The sequence below is a fragment of the Clavelina lepadiformis genome, chromosome 2 (genome assembly GCF_947623445.1).
Source record: "Clavelina lepadiformis chromosome 2, kaClaLepa1.1, whole genome shotgun sequence".
NCBI classification, from domain to species: Eukaryota; Metazoa; Chordata; class Ascidiacea; order Aplousobranchia; family Clavelinidae; genus Clavelina; species Clavelina lepadiformis.
Window position 1 is genome coordinate 9294419 of NC_135241.1, and position 22647 is coordinate 9317065.

A 22647-nucleotide genomic window follows, 5' to 3' on the forward strand; every position below is an offset into this window, starting at 1 on the left:
TTTTTTGGTACTTGTTTGCAGATTGTCTGTGTTTGATTCAGAAATTATTTTGAATAGTTCTCTTGTAAATTATTAACCTAGCAATGGTGCACTTGAATAACCTTACTGAATTCAAGTATACGGATGTGACAAATACAGGTAAGTTTTATGAAAAAATTTAATTTTTTAATTACTTTTGTAAATGCAAGACAGTGTACTTCTAAAGTTGTAACATGTGTGCTATAAGTAATTGCTAAATTTAATTTAAAATTGAAATTAAATGTTTATTTTAAACATATATACAGACAAAATCGGTTAATTGCATACCGCTTAAAGGCATAGGGTATGTTGTTTTATATCATGTGAATCTGAAACCCTGAATTAAACCCTATCCTACATTAAGTAATAATACCGCTTTAAAGAATAAATCGAATTATTGCATAAGGTTTTTTGTCTTAGTTGCTTCTTTCGTTCGGTTAATTGCATTTTTTTGTGAACAAAATGTTTCAACGAAAAACACTTGTATGTCGTGAAGCTAGTTTTCTTCCTGCGGAACAATAGATAAAATAATTGCAATGCTGATTAAATTGTTATAAACGTCATTATTATCATCTTTCATATCGCATCAGGTTTAGTTTCGTCTATTTTACTTTGTTTTTAATGACGTGATAATTTGGCACCGTTGCAAATCTTTATGCTGTGCAGTGTGTTCGACCAAGTCTGATTGATTTCTGCACATACTTGCTACAAGGGATTAGGTCTTCCATTTCCCCTCCCGGTGTGCATTGCATTGTGTTTGTCTTTTTTCTGAAGTCTTTAGTGAAACAACAGTGTACTACTTAGCAGCAACACTTTATCAAACAAAACTTTAAGTGCATTTACGCTGAGGCATTGTTTATAGCAAAGCGATAGTTTTAAAACCAGGTTGAAAAGTGGACCAAGCAAATGTTAAAGCGTCATAGGTTAACCGTAACATTTTAAGAAGATAGATTTAGGTTTTAGGTTACTGTGACAGTATAAAAACATTTAAGTTAGGTTAACCAGAAACTATGAAAAATAACTTCGAATGTATGGTTTTTTTCTAGTGAAATAGCGGCAGCCAAACATTAATAGGCTAGTAACGCTACGATGTTAAGTAACACAACATAAGTTGAGTGTCAGCCAAAAAGGAATTTCAGTTTTGTCAACGGTCAATGATTTTTAACCATAATGACATGTGCACTTTTTATCGCATGTGCAGTATACGAAATACATTTTGATTTGGCCTAAAGTCAGGTGTATAAGCCCTCATCCGTTTTTGGGCCTGATAGTTTTATTTTGGATAAACGCCAGCATATACAGAATGTATTGGTTTATCTGGTAGTGAAGTTTGTGTGGCTATGTTAGAATTTAGTTTTGTTGAGTACACAATTGCCTGAATCGTCATAAAAATGACTGACAAAATGGATATGTGGCGTTTTTGCCTGTTTATGTTAATGTTATGGCATGTGCATGTCTCTAAAGGCAAAGAGATGCAGTACAGAGGCCTAATAGAGGACAATAAGTTTGTTGATGATTTTATTGCATAGTACTTCTGCATAGTGAAAGGATATTGCAAAAAGCTTTTCATTAAAATGTATATATTCTAATATTTTGCAGAATTTCTTGATGACATTAGAGAACTATCCTGCATTCATCGAAACAGAGTACGTTGGAAACCAGGAAGAGAAACAAGATGTTGTGCATTTTCGAGTTCTGGGGACAAGTTTGCATGGTCACCAGGTCATGGGCATGTTGAAATTATACACATGTTTACAGTGAGCCAGTTAAACCATGGAGACAGCCAGAGGTTAATAAATATATAGTTATATTTTTGGTGTCTTAGTAGCTAAAGCTAACTAGGTATAAATCAATAAGTGATTAAGCATAGTAGACCACCTACAAAACTGTTTCTATGTCATTGTGGTTGGTAAGCCTGCTTTTTAATTAACTTTATTCATTGTATTATTTTATGTGTTGTTTGTCTACCTATTAAGTTATCTATTTGTAGAAAATGTGGTCATTCAATAAATGCTTGGTAGTTTGATACTAATTCGAAGCTTGTATGGGATAACCTCTTCATGCATGATCACAAAAGCTAAATGATATGTTCTATTGTTAGTGTATATTTTTTGTTATATGTTGGATTGGTTGTTTATCCTGGAAAACCATTCAAATGTGTTTTTGGCAATAGAGAACGTAATTCAATTACTTGCGGATGCAATGTGACGTCTATGAAGTTTGCCCCACCATTTGTCATGACGGAGAACAAGTTCTCAAGTACCTCACTTTTGGCTACTGGTCTGGAAAATGGACAAATCAAGATTTGGGACTCAAACAACGGTACAGTAACGTTTTGTTAGTGATTACTTTTTTGCTTTAATAGAAAAGTCAGGTACGGTTATTGAAACATTTTCGTCTTCAGGTCATTTGCTTTTCAATTTATCAGATCATACTGACATTGTCAGAGGTCTGTCTTTTTCTCCCTGTGGAATTCCACTGCTTGTTTCATGTTCTGAAGATAAAACGATCAAGGTAGGCCTCTACTTGAATGATATAATATTTAAAAAAATAGAAATAAAGTCATTTCATGTATAATCAACCAGGTCCTGTAACCACTAGTCATAGATTTTGATGGTTTGGATATATGTTGTAGAGCTTTAAAAAATTTGAAATTAAAACAAATTAATATCTCAAGCCGTTTCCGAGTTATTGCGATTTGAAATTTCCACCACTTGAGTGATATTAGGTTGGCGAGCACTGGTCACGCTTAGTGGTATTCTTCAATATCTCTATTTCAGAAGGTAGAATTATGAAACAAATATCATTTTTACCATTTTGGAGTCAGGGAATTCATTTCAGCAGTTGAAAGGTGTCTTAAATATCTCCTTCACGTAATATATTAGGAATTTTGAGTGAAGATCAAAGGGTAAGTTCCTGACGCAATTAAAAAAAATAGCAATGATCTCCGAAAAAAAATTTTTGAAGTTTTTTGTAGTATGGTTCAAATATTTTCATATATCCAAAAATTGGGAACTTGTTTTTTGAACTTAAAGAGAAAAATGAGTTTGAACAACTGCACTACATTCAACAATAGCAAATGGCAGCAAATACAATTGATTTTCATATCACAATGGAATGTTGTAGCTTTGGTATTTCACTGCAAGAAGATTGTCACAAAACTTATTACACAGCAAAAATGGATCTAGTCCCTTTTGAAAGTTTGTCTTCAACAGAGCAAGAGCTACTGCTATGGAGAACTTGTCTAAGAGATAAATCTGGACACGTTTTCAACATATGCATGCACCACAAGGAGACCTTGGACCTGGGACCAAGATTTGAGCACAGGTTTAAAATGTGCTGTGATATCTACAAAACGCATAGAAAAAAAGTTAAAGGTAGCTTCTAATTACTCTTGAAAATGCAAAAATGATTGAAAAACTACTGATCTGTGTGAAACCTGGATGGCGTGTTTGTATGACTTGTTTTAAAAGATTTAAAATCGACAACAAATTGCTTGATCAGTCTGAGACTAGCTCTACTGCATCTAGTTCTGCAAGCATATACTCGGACTTCTGATAGTGAAAGAAAGTTAAATCTTCATCGTGAATCACCAAAGAAAATCTATTATGACTACCTGAAGTCTGTGAATATTCTATCATGTGTGAGTATAACTAGCAATTAACTTACCTGCGAGTAACAACAGCATCAGAATTTGCCTACAAAGCATTGCTTTTGGGCACTTAGTTGAGATTATGTAGTTTATGTCTTGGATAAACTTCTATTTTTTACTTGCATAAGAATTCAATTTTCCAATTTTATGAAGTGTCTTTCTTTTTAGCCCCACTGGATCAATTAGGTCCAAGTGTGACAGTATCACAAATGGTGCAGTTTTTCAAACTCATTTTTATTTTTAAGCTCAAAAAACAAGTTTCCAATTTTTGGATATATGAAAATATTTGAACCATACTACAAAAAAACTCCAAAAATTTTATTTTCGGAGATCATTACTATTTTTTTAATTGCGTCATGATCTTACCCTTTGATCTTCACTCAAAAATGCTCATGTATTACGTGAAAGAGATGTTTAAGAGACTTTTCAACTGCTGAAATGAATTCTCTGTTCCCCAAAATGGTAAAAACAACATTTATTTCATTATTCTGCCTTCAGAAATAGAGATATTGAAGAAAGTCTTTGAGTGTGACCAGCGCTCACCAATCTAATATCCCTCAAGTGGTGGACATTTCAAACCGCAATAACTCAAAAACGACTTAAGATATTAAAATTTTTTTTAATTTCAAATTTTTTAAAGCTCTACAACATATATCCAAACCATCAAAATCTATGACTAGTGGTTACAAAATTTAAAAAAATTGGTTGGTGATACATGGAATGACTCAATATTGTGCAATTACATACCATTATTATATGTTTTCTATTAGGATAAACTATCAAAGTTAAATGAACCTATTTAGGTTTTTGCCATTATCCATTATCCAAATTCACATCTGTCCTATTTAAGCCAATGACTTTATGGTTCATTTTGTTTAAGATGATTGGAAAAGAATAACCTACTGCTGCCATTAAACTTAATGCTTATGACACATTTAAATACAATTATTTATTAAATCTTGAAAGGTATGGGATCTAGCAGATGATGGTAACATGACCCTTACAGTTCGACAACAGAAATTTCCTGTGTTAGACTGTGCTTTTTCTCCTGTCAATCCACATGTACTAGCCTCGGTTGGAATGGCCAAGATGGTAAAAATGTTTTGTTATTATTGTGCAGCTTTTGCATGCGTATTAAGTACAAAATTACAGTAAGATAACATTAATTAAAACACTAATTTTCAGTTGTTGATTAATTTGGCCATAATTGTTGTCGAAAATTCCTATATCACATGGGTATGACCAATGATAGATTAGAAAGTCATTTTTATAAATATAATATTTTTACCCTAGCTGAAACCAAATTTAGAACTTGTTTGCACACCACAAACCCATAAGTGTGCCGGAGCATTACCCCACAGTTATGTGAGGGTATCGCTTTTTGGTAAAAATTTTGGTTGCCCAACTCTGTTTGGAAAGGTGTATATAATTTACTTGCGTTTTCTTCTTTAGCTGAGTTTAAAGCAGGCAAAGACTTTCCTTGGGCTAAAGATTGTGTTATCATTGCAAACATTATAAATCTATGTTTCATTTTATATTAGTTGCTATTTTTTTTATTTTTGAAGGTAATTGTTTGGGATTTCGTACACAAAAGGTCATGTAGACCTGCTCGAAGGCTTCGAGGGCACAATAATGATGTCATTTCTTGTTCATGGTCACCTGATGGCGCATTGCTTGCCACAGCCTCACATGATACAACTGTGATTATTTGGGATCCACATGCAAACGTACAAATCACTGTTCTTTGGTGAGTCACACAATGATAAAATTTTAAGCTAAAGAATTGTAAAATTGTAATCACCAAGAAAACCATGGCTTCCATTCATAGACATGTAATTTTGTTGTGGACAAAAATAAGTTTGTTGTTACATTTACATACCTGGATTTCTCAATTTGTTTTCTGTTTTTTACTACCCAAACCCTAGATTTCAAAATCTAAAAACCAGATTTATTTTAGCTCTAGACAAATCAATGTATTTTTAATTTTAAGGAAAGGAATTCGTAGTAACCCATGCTATTTCATGAGTTAAACTCAGCAGTAGTGACAGTGAAGAATAGCAAGACAAATACGAAAATGTCAGTTGTTTTATTCGCGACAAACAGTTCAATACTTAGCTTGCACATTGCTTACAGTGATGGAAAGGTGCGAAATCAAGTTGACCTTAAACCAAGAAAGAATTGTTTGTAAGTGTAATGGAGATCAACTTTTTCAATAGTACTTGGTGATTAAGCACTTTTTGCCAAAAATAATGCACAAAAATTACAAATTATGACATTTTTGCCATACTATTTCAGCGATAACTAATTAACTACTACATGTTATTGAAAAATTTATTCTCTGGTATATTTACTGCCAACTGCACAAGGTCAACTAGTTTTAGTACGATAGTACTTGCTTCCAGTAATCTATTGACTAAACTTGATCTAATCATTAAATCACTAAAGTGATGAAAAGAATCACATACAGCTACACCACACAAATGAGGAGGTGTTAACTTCTTGCTGTTTGCTTCTACTGTCTGACATTCGGAAGGTACATTTTGGCACAAGTATTCGTGATTCTTATTTGGTGAAATATAGTGTCCCTTTTCTTTGGGGGATGTATGTTGCCACTTAGGGTTTTGGTTTTACAGCTTGTGGTCCCAAAGGTTTGGAGACCCTTTATAAAGATGATTCTAACTCTTAAAACTACTTATGTTTTTGTAGCCACTTATACCCATTGCCCTGTCCTATATATGCTGGTGGTGCAAATGGTGCATGGGTCACATCGGTTAACTTTTCCAATGATGGAACAAAAATTGCGACGGTTTGCGAAGATAACCAGTGAGTAATATTAACAAAAACATGCTTGGAGAATTAGCTTTTATCTAATATTACGTTATAAATTATTATAAAAGTATAAAATAAAAGATGAAAATTGTGATTTTTGGTTTGTCAATAAAAATAGAAATTAAGGTGATATACACGTATATGTAATATGGTTTTTTATTTCATATTATAATTTGTATTGTATGTACCAGAGCTGGGCACAAGCGTACTGCTTTTTAGGGTTGCTTGCACATCGCTCTTTTTTTGCGTAAACAAAGGTGTAAATACACAAAATGGATACAAATGGTTTGATTAAAAAAGTTTAACTTTTTGGACTGCCGTAAGACTGTAATTGTATTCAATGAATAAAAAATGGCTGCTTTGAGACTATTTTCATGCACAATTTTCGCTCCGCAAATTTAATGCCAAAAAATAAACAATACAATACACAACACTAGGCATGTATCTGAACCATGTGATGGTGGTTGGATATATAAACGCTTTGTTTTTTAAGCGTAAGCTTGAAAATAGCAATGGTCATTGGTCAGTGATAGAGAGATTTACACAGATGAGCCGAGTTCTCATCGTAGTGTTGTAATTTGCTTCGTGGTGTCGTTATTTTTACGACTTAACTGATATATATCCTTAAATAGAAGATTAATAAGTTGTTGAACCTCGGCATCTACAATTCTAGAAAGTTCTCTACTCGTCTATTAATCATTTGTAGCAAGTTTGACCAAAAAAAGACAATAACTATTCAGCATCAGATGTCTTGAAATTTCCTAGCATTTACAACAAATAATGATAAGCAATTGTTAGGCTACAATTAGGCAAACATTTTTCAATGCAAATTTGTAACATAAGATTCATGCAATTGGTTTTTGAAAATGCGCCAAAGTGAAAATATTTAGTTCACAACAATAACGTGAGACTTGCTTTTTTAATAGAGCGGTTGCCCAGCTCTGGCATGCACAACCAAATTATATTAGCAAAAAATATTGATAGCTACTTTATTATATAAATAATGGCTATGTTAGTTAGATAGCCCTTTGGGTTGTGAAAGCCTGATTCATATGTGACAATGTGATCTTTATAAATACAAAAGGTTTTATAGTTTTCACTATCTTTTTACAATGCAAAGTGTGACTAAATGATTGAATATAAATACTTCTCAAATGGCAGGTATTTTGCTAAAAACATCATATATGTTTATTTTTGGGCACAGAATTGCGAAATTACATTGAATGTTAAGTGAAGTTGGGTTTAAATATTTTTGCATTATAATTATTTATTATATTTGGAGTTCCATATGTGAAAATAATAATCCTTTTTATTTGCTGCATTTTTCACATGTAATTTGCTTATTACTTTAATGTATCACAATATACTTGTCACCATTTCTTCGGTAATCTATTTAGTGTAGGTTATTTAGTTTTACTAAATTCATACCCTCGCAGAATGGCTGGAACAATTACAGTAGTGGAGATATTTTGAAAATTCAAAGCATTAAGGAAGAGGTAATGGGATGTGATCCCATGTTTGTTTCAGTCATCTGACCATAAAATAACTTTAAAGTTGGGCTGATAGTGGATGTAACTGATAGAATACAATGTTCAAGTTTCGCAATGCAAGTTTTTAATTTTTTCTTGTTTAAAATCTGTAACTTAATAAAATCTCAACTTTCTGCATTGATATCTGCATAAAAGTGTATTTGTAATAACTGCTTAAAATTTCTCTTGAAGCCTTGAAGTAATGTTTTAAACTGTTTAAATAATCAGTTGAGAATTATGTCCATCGTCTTGGCTAGATGTTTGACAAAATCTGTGTTAATGTGCATTTTAGTGTTCGAGTATGGAAGCTATGGAATAGACAGGATACTGTGTATGTTGTTCCTCTTTCCAAAAGTGGTTTGCAGTGTCGATTTTCTCCTGATGATCAGACTTTGGCGATTAGGTAACTACTAACCATGTAAATACCAGTATTAGCAGTTTAAAATGTTATGTTAAAACTCTTTCTTAATATATCATGTATCAGTACACTCGGAAAATTGATGATAAAATATTTTCATTTTAGCCAACTTAATGGTATAGTCACATTGGCTAGCGTGCCATGCAGAAAAGTGCTTTCTTTACGACACTTAAGTCGACTTGCAGCAAGGAAGGCAATTTCATCAAAAATGATTGACTTGATGACACTTCCACAACCAATCAAGGATTATCTTGCGTACCGTTTCCCATTATAATAATTACGTACTCTATTACCTGGAAGTTTTTTACCAGTATTTTCTCAGTGCCACAAATTGCTAAGTGTAATGGTTTCACTTATGGCTTTACCAAGTTCATTTGTATTAAACGAAAAAAGTCGAGGCATATGAAGTTCCTGTATATACCTTAGCATGACTCGTTGTGCATGGTCTTTCCATTTTATGAATGTTTTTAGTTTATTTTGTGTGTTACCATCTGCAATTCAGTGTATATTAAGTTATATTTTTTATTTTATTTTGGTCATTGCAAAATGTTATCCATTGCTCGCACTGCAAAACTTATTCATCTGCTAATACACAGTCAGCTCACAGTGGCATGTAGTTACAAGTTAATGTATCATTGTGTAGCTTGTAAATTTCCTTAATAACTTAACATTGTAACTCTTAACATTGATCAAATAGTAGCTGTGAGATCTTGATTATGATATGAAGCTTGAAGGGACAAAGTGTTAAAAAGGACTGGAACTTAAGAAAATCAAAAGAACGAATCCGTAAAATAGCAAACTTCCAACAAAGTGAAGAAATTCTATCCTAAACAAATGAACTGATGTAACACTCAAGAAACTTTAGGGTTTGCAGAATCTGTTTTCTATTGTGTGTGTTGGCATTAGACGCATACAACAAAGGATTTTGTTTCAACACTGCGCAAGTTAAGATTCATTTTTACCCCAACACATTCACCTTAGTCTTCCCCAGTGAACTTTTACATTATCGTAACAGACTTTGAACACATTTTTGAAGTAAAAGTTTGGAAGTTTCTTATAAAAGAGAGTATTTTCCCAGAATGTGTGCACTAGATTTAAAATGCAAAAAACTGCATTGACATATTACTAGTTTGTATGGTTCATATCTGAATATTTTTCTTCTTAAAATTGCCCTTGGACGCCTCAAGCAAACAAAGCCAGTAGTTAAGACAACTGTCCATGTAGTATCAGTTTATTTACATATCAATGAATAAGCTAGTAGTACTTTACAAGCCCAACTAATAAATACTTTTTCTTTGTCACAAAAACATCGTAGCAATGTCACAGTGCTCCTGTTTTTTGTGCAAATTGCTATCATACATATTTTGTTAGAGCATAGCATAGAAAAAACAAAATAGGTCATATAACATTCAGTTTCTACTGTTTTTGCTGAGTTTTAAAGAATTCAGTATCACATTAGATACAAACATGAAATAAAAGATATGATATATTCATTGGGTTTTGTGCCAAATTTCACACAAAGTTTATAGAATTCCAAACAAATCACTACCTTACCTGTATATGACGAACACAGCACAGGCATAATGCTGGCAGATCTAAAAACTTAGTTCTAGTATTGCTTGCACATGTGGTCAGTAACGAATGTTTCAGTTCCTAACAGTTGAAGTCATTTAAAATAAAATGCAGTACTTGTTGCAATAATCTTTTTATATGAAATGAGTATACAAAAAAGTTATCATACAATTGAAATTAATGATATCTGTTATGGTGTGGTTTTGTTTTTAACGGTACCCGACAACTGAACTTTTAAACAACGAAGAAATTGAAACAAACATAAATCAAAGAACCAAGAGCAAAATAATATGTTTTTGTCACGGAGGTCTCACTAAAAACTTATTTAAGTCCAGCATATCATACCACCACGAAGCGATAAACTGGACAAAAACTATGCATTAGCACAGTGGTCGGCAAACTGTGGGCCTTCACCCAAAATGTAATGGGCCGCATATTGTATCCTGTAACCAGGTAAATGTGGGCTGAGTGATAGTTTCAGAGCTTTTTTATATTAGCCAGGTTAACTTGGAGCGCTAGCAATCCACTTGATATTTTTTCCATCTTAAGTAAAGGTTAACTGCAAACATGAAGAAAACATAACCAGTAACCCTCCACTCACACAGGATTAATTGTTACATCATATTGAGAATGCAAGTCTATTTTTATTAATAACGCTAATCCTTCACTACCCAAGCTCTCCATCTTTACCATTTGTAACTGCAACAATAGTTGAATAATTCACAATGAGTGTTCGAAGGATATCTAAGTCACACTTCAGTCAGCGAAAAGTTATATTCAATTTTATCAGTATCAATGAAACGATAATTTCCAACAAAATGTGAAAGCTAAATCTAAATTTCATAATCAACATGTTAAATTTAGGGTAGTGAGAACTGACTGCTATAGTCAACTCGCAGAACTTCACCCTACGCTCGCACAAACCAATGCACATTTTAGATTCTAGGCCGCAATGCAACTCAACATTAGTCATGTGATTGTATTTTCATTTGCTAACTGTCTGTAAATTGCAGGTTACTGTATGTCGCTAAAACCTGTGGAAAGCACGTAACTAGATTAAAATTTAACTGAACTTATCCAAAAACTTCAAAAAAATAATGTCTACTGTGAAAAAAAAGTGCATTGAAATTATTAGTGAGCTAGTAATATTTACTGCATTATGTATATTTGGCAAGTAATATTGGGCCTTCATTTACTAATGAAGTGAAAATTTGGGCCATCATAATAAACTTTGCCGACCACTGCATTAGCATAAATTTTCGATAAAACAATTACAATACCCCAGAAAAAGAAAATATAAAAATGTGGCAAGGTTTTTCATGCACCATTTAGATGACTGTAGGTTCAAAATCTCCCAAAGCCAGTATATATTCGCTGCAATACTTATATAAGTACTATAAATGAAAGAACTTCCTATGTAAGCTCAAGTGCAAAGTGGTAATGCATTAAATATAAAAAGTCTTCGATATGTCTACATCGCACAAAAAGTATAAAAACAATAATAGTACACATCACTTACTGTAAATCGTACTAAGAATCATTACAAATACATTCGTTTACTTATCAACATGAACTACATGCCGTTTTCTAGCATGATAGTGAAGACAACACAGTAAAACACCAATACACATACAAACACAACCAAATGTGATATAAGCTATACCAAGAAAGTTGTTTTTTCCGCCCATCCAGTTCGTTGTTGACAGAATAAACCTTTTATGACCACCGAAAGCAGTGACTGGATAATTATAGCTCACATTTATTATGTAGTTACCAACTGAAAGTCCATTTTCAAATTCAGAACTTGATCTATCCAATCTACCATAAGGTTTACGAAAGTGAGAAAAAGCTGCAGCTCTCATCCAAACTATCAAACCCTCGTTCTGGTATCCACTGTTGCTGGTAACAGTGTCAAGGTCTTCCACATTTCTTTGCCAAAATAATGGCCGAATATAACTACTGAATGCTTGGGAGAGATCATTAACTGGTGAAGGGTTATTAAACTTTTGGGAATAATCAGTTGGCCATGCAATCCCAGTCTGTAAAAATGGTACAACTGTAGTACCCCGAATCATGGTGAAACTGTCATTAAACAAACTATTTGCAATAGCACCACAAGGGGCAAAAACAGTTCCATTTGGTAAGTACGCAAATGGAAGGCATTCTGAACTGACAGTGCTCTGAGTAACATGTTGTCCAATGAGCTGGTTGTCATCTCTTGACTTAACATAGCGTCGATGATTTTGAAAGAAGTTTGTAAGACCATAATACATAAACACATCGCCACTCATCGATGTATCAAATGAAACATTGATTTGACAAGTGCATGTTTCTTCCATTCGAGACTGATTCAACCGTACAGAACTACACAGAACTGAATTATCTTCTACGGATGTACAGTCTGTGTAATCATGCATAATCTCAATGATGTTTTGTGAATTCACAAGCAGAACCACACCTATTGGAATAAATGCCACAGATACAACCAAAAAAGTTGGAAAAACAGACTTTGCAGTGAGCAATGGATGCCAAGCTGGTATTCGTTGCTGCTTAAATGCAGTGTTTTCCGGTTTACGAGACATTGCTGGGATGCACTTTTTATAATTATTTTGTTATTTTAAAACACACACCCTACAAAATTTTATAAATATAGTTGAATTAATACAAATAGGCTATTTCGATAAGTACGGTAATTTAAAAATAGACTTACATCATAGTATCATATTGTCTTCATTATGACATATATATGTCTTGGCATTACTTATCAATATATCACAACATCCATCAAAATTAAGTGAGCAACTGGCAAAAAAAATGTTTGAGTACATTACATCACTACATAAGAAACTGAATCTTTTCAAAGGTTAATTTAGCAACTTTGTGTTTACACACGTTCCATCTTTGAAAATGTGAAATTATGAAGGACATGAGTACATGACATCAATTGCATAAAATATGGCACAATGATAGAAAAATGGTCTTCTGTTTTAGATGCTTGCTTCTTGGATTTTTCAAAACTTGGAAGTGATTTTAATATTTTGTTATAACCCCTTTAACACTTCTGTAGGTCAGAGCCCTGATTGATTTCAACTCGAATTGATTGGTTTGCAGTCAGCCTATGATACGAAAAGAGCCTTTGATGAAAACGATTTTATGACTTATAAAAATGTGTTCAGGGTAAGCACAAGAACCTTATTATTAAATTTTTATTTATTGTGCAAGAGAATTCATATGCTACTTCCCTGACCAAAATTGTTGCAATGTGATGCCCAGAACGTTTGTACTTTAATAAAGAATCAAAATAAGTCAAAATTTTCCATTATTTAGTATAGGCGATCGTAAAAGTCTTGCCACCCAAAAAAAGGCACCCGTAACTCGGAAACGGTTTACTAAGAGAACTAAGATTGTATGTTAGTACCATGGAATTGCCTATCGTGCACAGAATTATACTTTTAGAGAAGAAAATTGGTATTCAGTTGCTGCTTTCACGTCATTCTGGCTTCAGAGTTAGCCCAAAACTAACATTATTAATTGCTGGTCAGGTTGGTGCTGGGGAGTGGCAGATTAAAGACTGGGTTTGCAGCTGTTACTCTAGAAAACGTACCACAAATGATAATGAACAGTATCATAGGCGTGACGCTATTGAATTTTACCACTGAAATTGCCCGAGTTCACTTTACAATCACAAGAATGCTACATATCTCATGGCAGTTCCCGGCCAACTTCTCTAAAACTAACCTATGATGTCAGCCAAGCTACCTGGTTGTACTCCCATCTGGTCGGTACCAAAACTGGCGTTGAGCGTACCCGGTAAGAGAACGAAAAAAGGCGTATTTATATTATGTCTATGACAACCTCCCTCTCATAATAGCATCCAAAGTCTGTCTATAAATTCAGTGACAATTCTTACATCGTACTAATGATACTAATGTTTATACACCATAGTTATTATATAAACACTAGGTTTAAAAACTGGTAATAAGTGAAGCCAAATTGAAACTGTCCCGATCCGTCATTATGGGACCCAACTATAGGGTTGCCAACCATCCTTGTTGCAGCGCCTGGCTGGTATTTTTAAATATCATCACATTATTTCTTGCAAAAGTGTTTTCTAGTTAATCATTGAAATTTATGAATTTGTTTTTTGATAAACACTTCAACTGTCGATTGATATTTGGAAACTTGCTCTGAATAACTTTGTGCGAGCACACCTTTTAGTACGTTCCCAGGTTGTTTTCCACCATCTATGCTGATAAGAAGTCTTTATTGGAAATTCCCACTTTTTAGCTTTAACAATGATTATTATTTATTAATGTTTTAATGTTTCTTTAGCTATACAGCTATAGGCCTATGAATATCTATACACGAAATACATATAGCTAAAGCTATTCAATACAGCTTTAGCTGTATATATCTACCATTGTATAAACATTGCTTTGCCCGTTACATATGCCACGACTCGCAGCTTTTTTTATGTCGAACATTTTAACTCCAATGGCTGTCACGTTATATAAGCTCGCACTTCTACCAGCAAGCAGAGTTAGCCTAGCCGAGTAAATTATCGAAATCAACAATTGAGTTGTCTAACCTAACCATGGTGATTGCAACTCGATAGACATCTTATAAACAATAGTATTACTTATGTTTTTAGTTATTCATAATATTGTGAAAGTGAACAGTATCTATAATAAAAACCTTTTCGTGTAAAATATTTCTGTTGTATTATAAAAACGTTTCAGCTGATAAAAGGTTAAAGTATTCTAACCGTACGCAACAATAGAATCAGATAATTTAACAGTTAAATTAAGTAAAGATACCCTACTATAAGATTTGACGAAGTTTCAAAAACAGTTCTCTTTTAAATGTTTACACTCATTCATTTTGTTGAAAGACACACTCGTAACAAACCCGGTATTGAGATACCCTGACTTTATGCAGTAGTTCATTCTCGATACAGATGCTTCAAACTCTTCTCTTGGCTGTGTTTTTTCGCAGTTTGCGGATGATGAAGAGCACCCAATTTCATACGCAAGTAGATCTCTAACAAAAGCAGAAAGAAAGTATTCCAACACGAGGAAGGAACACCTGGCAATTGTTTATGGGGTGCAGAAATTTCGTTGTTACTTTGGCACGCCTTTTATTCTTCGGACGGACCACGCTTCGTTAAAGTTTATGCGGACAGCAAAAGAAACATACGGCCAATGTGCGCCCTGATTTGACATATTGACTGATATTGATTTTAAAGTAATACATCGCTCTGGATCAAAGCACACAAATGCAGATGCACTTAGTAGAAGGCCAGACAGCAGCAAGAGAAGTGATTCAAATAGCGTCGAACCGAATTTTGACGAGTATCCATTTGAAGTTGACGAAAAACTTATAACCGGTAAGCACTTGACAGGCAGTGTTTTAAGTATGGATGTTCGTGAGGGTTTTGGCTGGATTCCTGGTAAAATTTCTCAATCTCAAAAATCCGAGGAACATCATTTCAGGTTGAATTAGAGCCGATGCAAGACCCACTTTTTAAAAAAAATTAAGAAGTTGAGCTGTGAAGTTCGACATTAGTTGCCTTTGTTTGGAGAGCTTTTTTAATACAACATTTCTTGTACGGCAGTCTAGAAAACACATTGGCAGGTAATCGTCTTCAGTTACTGGCTCCTAAAGAAATGCGTCCCAGAATCATGAAAGAGTTACATGACGCATGACCTGGAGGAGGACACATGCGTGTCGATAGAACAGCTGAAAGAGAATAAAGACGATTCTATTGGCCATGCTGGGAACGGATGTCCGTGAGTATTGTGAGAGTTGAACACTCTGTGATTTACATAAAGCTCTTTCTAGAACACCAAGAGCGTCCTTGGTACCTTCTGAAGAGTTGGATCCGATACAAAGAATATAGATTGACGTCCTGGGAGGACTTCCAGCGACACATTCAGGTAACCTTTACATACTGGTTGCCGCTGACATGTAGGCCTACTCTAAATACATGTAGGCTCACAGACAGCCCAAGAAACGGCATTTGTTCTCTACCATAACGACGATGACGATTCATGGTGTTTCGGAACGTATTCACAGCGACCGAGGAGGAAACTATAAGAGCCAGTTGTTTAAAGAGCTTATTGATCTTCTCGGCTGCAGGAAATCAAGAACCACAGCATACCACCCTTCTGGGAATGGTGCGGTTGAAAGGGCCAACAGAACAATCCTTTCCATCATGAAGAATTATGTCGAGCGCGATCCACTATCCTGAGATAAATCCCTCTCCTCAATTTGTGCGACTTATAACTAAAGTCGACACGAAGGGACAGGTGTTTCTTCACAATTCCTACGGACAGGACAAGAATTGAAGTTAGCAGCAGATTTGATGACTGAACAGCCTTGAAGTCATCCATCATCGTCGGCAATATTTGATTTACAAGACCGCATGCGTCTTGTCCAGGAAGTCGTGAAAACAAGACCTGACCAACGTTGGTAATCCGAGAAAGCACGTCACGACAAGTCGGTGTCGAGACAAGCGGAGTTTAAAGTAGGAGATAAGGTAATTGGAAATGTTATACCATCATAGTTTAAAGTGTTAACATATTTTTTATAATGACTTATTCTTTCAGGATGACTTTCCGCCTTATCAGCAAATATATTTGCTAAATGACACCATCTCAAACACTCATTATCTTTATTTCTTATATTTATTAAACCTTTCCCGGAAATTTTAAGTTCTGTTGTAAATTAACATAAGATAACCCGTTGGGAGGTTTATTTTTAGCAATGTTAAGATAATCAGCATTAATAGAATGAATCTTCTCTAAGCCAGTTTGCAACTTTTTCTATTGGGCCTATTTGATTTGCTGGGTTCTCTAACATGTCATCAATTTCATTCTTACTGTATATTACAACTGCTTTACTATTAAAAATGCCTCTTTCATCTGTTATTTTTCTCCTGGTTTTGGTTTTTTATAAGTGATTTTAAGAGTGGTCAATGGTTTCACACCTTTCATTTTTCTTAGGTTTAATTGTATTTTATCTCCTGCAGCTCTTCATTTTATTCAACTGTTTTAATTGATACTTTTCATCGATAATATCCACTTCATACAATTTTACAAAACTTTTCAAAGGTTTTTTGGGTAAAGTTACTTTAGGAAATAAATTTAAAATTTTTTGAATACTTTCTGAAACTGTTGTTTGAATTTTTTGTTGATGTAAATTGAAGCAAATTCAACAATATCTCTTAGAATTTTAGCAATTGCGTTATAAGCTAATGTTTTTAAAGTTGGTGAAAACGATGTATATATATATAAATATATATATAGGCTATATGTATATATGCATATATATGAAACGATGTATACATTATAAGATATTGGTTTCAATGCAGGAGTTTTGATATCAAAAGCTGGTGAATTTATTATATTTGGTTAATTCATCCTTTTATATTATAAGATATTTTATCTTGAAGTCATTTTTATACTTTAATAAATTATTATAAAGTGTGTCCTCAGACCTAATGAGCTCATTTAACCTCTTAAAAGTCATGCGATTTTGTCTCTGCTCATAACGCTGCCTTAGTAAACTCGTTTGACCTCTAAGTCATGTGAGTTCAAACTGTGCTGGAACCTCAGAACCAAAGAACTCGTTAGACCTCTTAAAATTCACGTTGCTAAAATGTTTCGGTTGCGACCTCGCAAAATACTAGGAGGAACTTTGTTCATTTCTAAATATTCAGTTTCCGCTTGACAACTATCTTTAAAGTCATATGGTTAAACTATTCTAATACCCTCATATTGCATGTATGATTCTCCGAGTTGCGTTATAGCAGTAGTATAGCATAAGAGGCTCCCGGGTTACAATTTAGCCACTCGTGTAAACCTGCAAGTATGAGTGGCCAAAATGTCTGGGGAGCCTCGAATACGATACTGCTGCTATAACGCACCTCGGAGAATCGTGTTATACCGAAATGTGTTTTTGGTACTTCAGTCCCGTACCGTATATCTTTAAAAAGGGTCTAATTTATTTGTTTACTTTATTATAAAATAAAATTACTAAAAATGCAATTAATGCAAAAATACCGCATGTGGCTACATGAAATTTTGTATATCACTTGCTTTTGTATGTTTTAGGCTATTATTTTGTGAAATCTTAATAAAATCGTTTATCTGTAACTCTTGCAATAGAATGTTAAAGTCAAGACTGCAAGTTTAGGCCAAAAAAGTTAAGATTTCATCAATTTTCATCTACAATTTATGCCAGGGTTTCGTGCAGATACAGAGGGCCACAAGCAGATGCCTCACTAGTGAGCTATAGTGTAGTAGTATGAGCAGACGAGGCAGAGTGGGACACGAGCTTCTCATATTTTTTTCTTGTGCTTGCTGTGCAAATTTAGTCAAACGAAAGCTACTGTACACGCAGTAGTTAAGTAAAAACTGTTTTGTAATCAGCAATCTACATTGTTCATTGATGAGCAGGGAGCCACGAACCATGAAAGGTTGAAAACCACTGATTTAGGCTAACCTATACGTGCGACCTGAAAGCTTTTAACGCGTCGTTTGCTTGGGTAATCAACGCACCAAAAAAACAGCACCGGTCATGATTGTTTCTGTTTGGTCAAACACACTTTTTTTATGGAAATCGCAAAATTCTATCTTATACGGCTCCTTAAAAATCGCAAAAGTCTTTTGTACGTATTTGAATCACTACACTTATGCACGTGATTATCATAATTAAATTACACACTTACGTACGTAATCAGACACGTAAACTTTCATCATTTTATGTGTATAACCGCCTTAAATTTGCTTTAAAAAAAGTCGTTTGATAATAATTAATTAATTAATCGGTTATGCGTTTGCTATAAACGCACCGTCTCTGTTCAAAATCGAATGTCTGTAATGTTATGAAGATTACAGTAAAAGCATATAATCTCCCAATTTGGGACGATTTCACTGAACAAACAAAGCAAACCATAATACATTATATGATATACATATATTGCAAATAATTGGTTATTATAAATAGATTATAATTTTGCATATACTACATTGGCCTGTATATATTTTGCAATTTGGAAAGGAAACACTGTTTGCTGTCATTTTCCGTGTCCCAGATTCACACAAACATTCCTCCTCATCGCACAACCATAATGTGAATAGACCCTTTCCCAGTTACGGCCGCTATCTTGTTTTGGCTGGCAAAATTTTTTTGATCGCCTATACTAACAAGTGGCGCGCTTATAATTTCATATTATATTGATATTATCTATATATTGGGACAATATTAAATTAAGAAATGAGGAAACTGAGGAACGCGACACTAATTTACAGAAAGCGAGAAATTACGGAATACTTTTTTCAATGCTTGCAGTAATACAACTCGCAAATATGCCCAGTAATATTTAGCTTAACGTGTTAATTGCAGAAAGTATTCCTGTCGCAATGTGTTTAGAACTTACTAAAACCTTTACAAATGTCGGTCCAGTGATTTATTTGTTGTAGTTTTTACGTAATGAGGAAATTGAAGAACGTGACACTAATTTATGGAAATTGAGAAATCACCGAATATTTTTTTAAAGGTTTGTAATAATTAATTGAAATCGCAAATATACTTGGCATAATTTAGTTTAAAGTGTTATAGCTTCAGAAAAAGTATTTTCTCACAATTAATCTGGAACTATCTAACAGTATATAGAAAAAAATGTTGCCGGTAAAATGATTTCTATAGTAGTTTATTACGCCTATATACATATAGAAATTTTTAAAGAAATTCTTAGATGACTGTATAGTATATTTTCATGTCAAGTGTATCATAATTTTATGAGAAACAATGTATGTAATATGATAGAAAAGAAATCAACTTGAGTTCTTTCATCTAAAGGTTAAATACGCTGCATTCTTCGGGAAAATACCTTTAACCTGAAAATATAGAATGCTTCAAGCTTCAAACGCATTGCGGCCTTTTGCCGAAACTACGCAAGTTGTTTTCTTTCCGATTATGTGCGAAATGATGATTTTAATGCATTTTATTTATTTATAGCTTATAAACGACAAAGTAAACTCGTATTTATTTGTTCCTTATCTTTTCGAAAAAAGACATTTCGTATATTCGAAGGGTCAATGGAAGCTTTGGCTTGAATAGCAATCGATATATTTTGCCATAAAGTTATGGGACAACATGTTTCAACATGTTTTGGAAAAGAATAATTACAGTGTGTGCACAAAGTGTTTCATAAAACACACAGCAAAACATAAAAGCGTACTATACGGTCATCTCAGAATTTCTTTAAAAATTGCTAAAAGCATGTAGGTTTACAAACTACTATAGAAATTAATTGTGACAAAAGACTTTTAAAAGACACATACTATATTTGCGATTTCTATTACTACAAACATAGAGAAAAATATTCCGTAGTTTCTCAACTTCCGTAAATTAGTGATCAGTGAGTTCCTTTTGTGCGGTTTTCTTTAAACATCCATTTGTTGTACATTTAAGATATTCGTTGTCCTTTTAATCTAGCCATATCACTTTATATATTTATTTCGAATATTAACCAACGTGTTTTTAATGTTAGGGAATATGTCGTCTACATCTTCCAAGAGTGTATTTCTTTCGTTGTTTGTGTTATTTTGGCTTTAAATTCGTTAAACTTAGACATTATTTAGTGGGTTTGGTGGCCTTGCTAATCTAACATCTTACAGCGCAAATGTATAACTGCTATCTTGCATGTTTTAAGCTCTTGGGCGTTGCCCCTTTTTCCTTCTCGCTAACTGTTGTTGAGCATGTGTTTTATTGCGCTATAACTACAACAGTTACCATCGTAACTTTCGCTCCTCAGAGCTAATAGCGAAAAATAAACAATACAATACAATACACGTTCCTCAGTTTCCTCATTATGTAAAACCTCTATTAAATAAATCACTGGACGGACAAAAACTTTTTCTAATGACTTTAGACAATGTGACGGAAATAAGTTTATAGTTAACAGGTTAAGCTAAATAATGCTAGGTATATATGCGAATTATATTACCACAAACATAGAAAAAATTATTCCGTAATTTTTCACTTTCCGTAAATTAGTGTCACGTTCCTCAGTTTTCTCATTCCATAAATTAGTGTTGTCCAATATACCAGGTGCAGAATTACTTGTTCGGAGATGTCTACTCGAGGGTTAGATTTGAGATTTTTGATTAGCAGTGGGAACATATCAAGTCGTTTATCCTTCACGCTTCTTTTCCAGAGACTTATTCTTTTTCTTAAACCCCTGAACTTTATCAGCAATGAAAAATACTGAACTGTTTCTACCTTGTATTGACATGTTGAGTTGATTCAACTGGTTAAATAGGCCTAGCTTATATGTTTTGTAAATTTATGTTAATGCAATGTTTTCTCTTCACCCCATATGACGTAAGACGTAATGATTTTATGACTTAGCTTCGGACAATTACGTAACAAGTTTAATGACTTTTGAAGAAGCGATAGAGAAACTAAGAGAAATATTGCACCTGTTTAACCAAAGTTGATGATTTTTATGACCTCATTCTGGCAACTTTTGAATGCCGTTTGTAACTTACAAAGAGAAACATAAATCTTATCTTGGATATAACTAGGCTATGCACAATTTATAAAAGATAATAAAGTTGTATACTTGATTCGTATTGAGTATTGACTAAACAACAAAGTGTATTGTATTAACACTTTTATTACACCACTTCCTGTGTGCAACACATAGGCTATTTATTGTATTTAGTTATAGGTTTCTTAATGTTATGTCAACCTGTATATATGTAACCGTTTTCCATCTCAAAAAGTAGAGTTGTTGACGTCAAGAAAATAACTAGTCAAGTGTTGTAATGGACATCCTATAACCTCTATAGTTCATTGAACTTGACTTTTGTATGCTGAATATAATCTTTTTAGACGTCTGTTATAGGTATTAACTTGAGGCGTTGTTTAAACATGAGTTTATCTTCTTGTTAACCTGTAAATATAAATTTTGTCTGTACTTACAATAATATATAATTCCATTAATAATTCTCTGTTTTAAGTTGTTTGATGCCGAGAGATTTCTAGGCTGGGTTTGCTCCCTTCTGACCATAGGTAGATAGATGCAAGTCACAGTTAATAAAAGAAATAATCATCTCAATATAAAACTAGTAGTTGACTAGCCAACTTTAATACAGATCGAAATATTAACGCAGATTTTCTGGAGGTGATAAATCTTCTCAGCCAGGCCACGCCTCAAAAGCCGTCAAGCAAAGTTAAACTAAGATCTCTTTGATTATCTTAGACTCTGACATAGGGCTTTATAAACCTGTTTAGACAAATCAGGAGGCAGCATGGTTGTTGTTGTTGGGATAATGGGATATAGAGATATGTCATTTTTGTTTAATAATGTTTATTTTCAGCAACAGAATGTCACAGATGACAGTATTTGAACTTTTAATAACATAGAAAACAGCCAGTTCTAAACTGCACTGTACGCTAGCATTTACATTTACCAGTACAAATACACCAACTATAGGATAGTTTAGGCTTCATTAACACAAATGTTCCTATTGGACAAGTATGCTATAATTATACCTATTACATACTTTTTACTTTTCTGTCTCAGAAAACATTCTTTTCAAAACTTGATCCAAAAA

General features: G+C 33.6%; 1 protein-coding gene, 1 long non-coding RNA gene and 1 pseudogene across 3 annotated transcripts; 2 read left to right on the forward strand and 1 right to left on the reverse strand.

Moving 5' to 3' along the window:
• Positions 1-9055, forward strand: LOC143445461 (WD repeat and SOCS box-containing protein 1-like). The gene is made up of 9 exons (XM_076944577.1): positions 1-138; positions 1618-1807; positions 2192-2340; positions 2423-2532; positions 4637-4762; positions 5236-5417; positions 6377-6493; positions 8321-8431; positions 8552-9055. Exons 1-9 carry the CDS (start codon positions 84-86, stop codon positions 8718-8720), a joined length of 1209 nt encoding a protein of 402 aa, XP_076800692.1. The 5' UTR covers positions 1-83; the 3' UTR covers positions 8721-9055.
• LOC143445462 (cell cycle control protein 50A pseudogene) lies at positions 2334-12645 on the reverse strand (annotated as a pseudogene). The gene is made up of 2 exons (XR_013113827.1): positions 10001-12645; positions 2334-2512 (listed from the first exon to the last, which is right to left on the reverse strand). The product of XR_013113827.1 is annotated as a cell cycle control protein 50A pseudogene (transcript).
• A 3168-nt stretch (positions 12646-15813) lies between these two features.
• LOC143446902 (uncharacterized) lies at positions 15814-17220 on the forward strand. Its single transcript, XR_013113987.1, has 3 exons — positions 15814-15954; positions 16157-16556; positions 16627-17220. It is a non-coding gene; the product is annotated as an uncharacterized LOC143446902 (long non-coding RNA).
• Positions 17221-22647: the final 5427 nt, after the last annotated feature.

What these genes read in the sequence shown, in the direction of transcription:
- LOC143445461 (XM_076944577.1), top strand. Translation starts at nt 84, where the DNA reads ATGGTGCACTTGAATAACCTTACTGAATTCAAGTATACGGATGTGACA. An exon ending in AACCATGGAGACAGCCAGAG is followed by an intron (nt 1,808 to 2,191) that starts GTTAATAAATAT and finishes TTTTGGCAATAG; the next exon opens with AGAACGTAATTCAATTACTT. An exon ending in ACGGTTTGCGAAGATAACCA is followed by an intron (nt 6,494 to 8,320) that starts GTGAGTAATATT and finishes TGTGCATTTTAG; the next exon opens with TGTTCGAGTATGGAAGCTAT.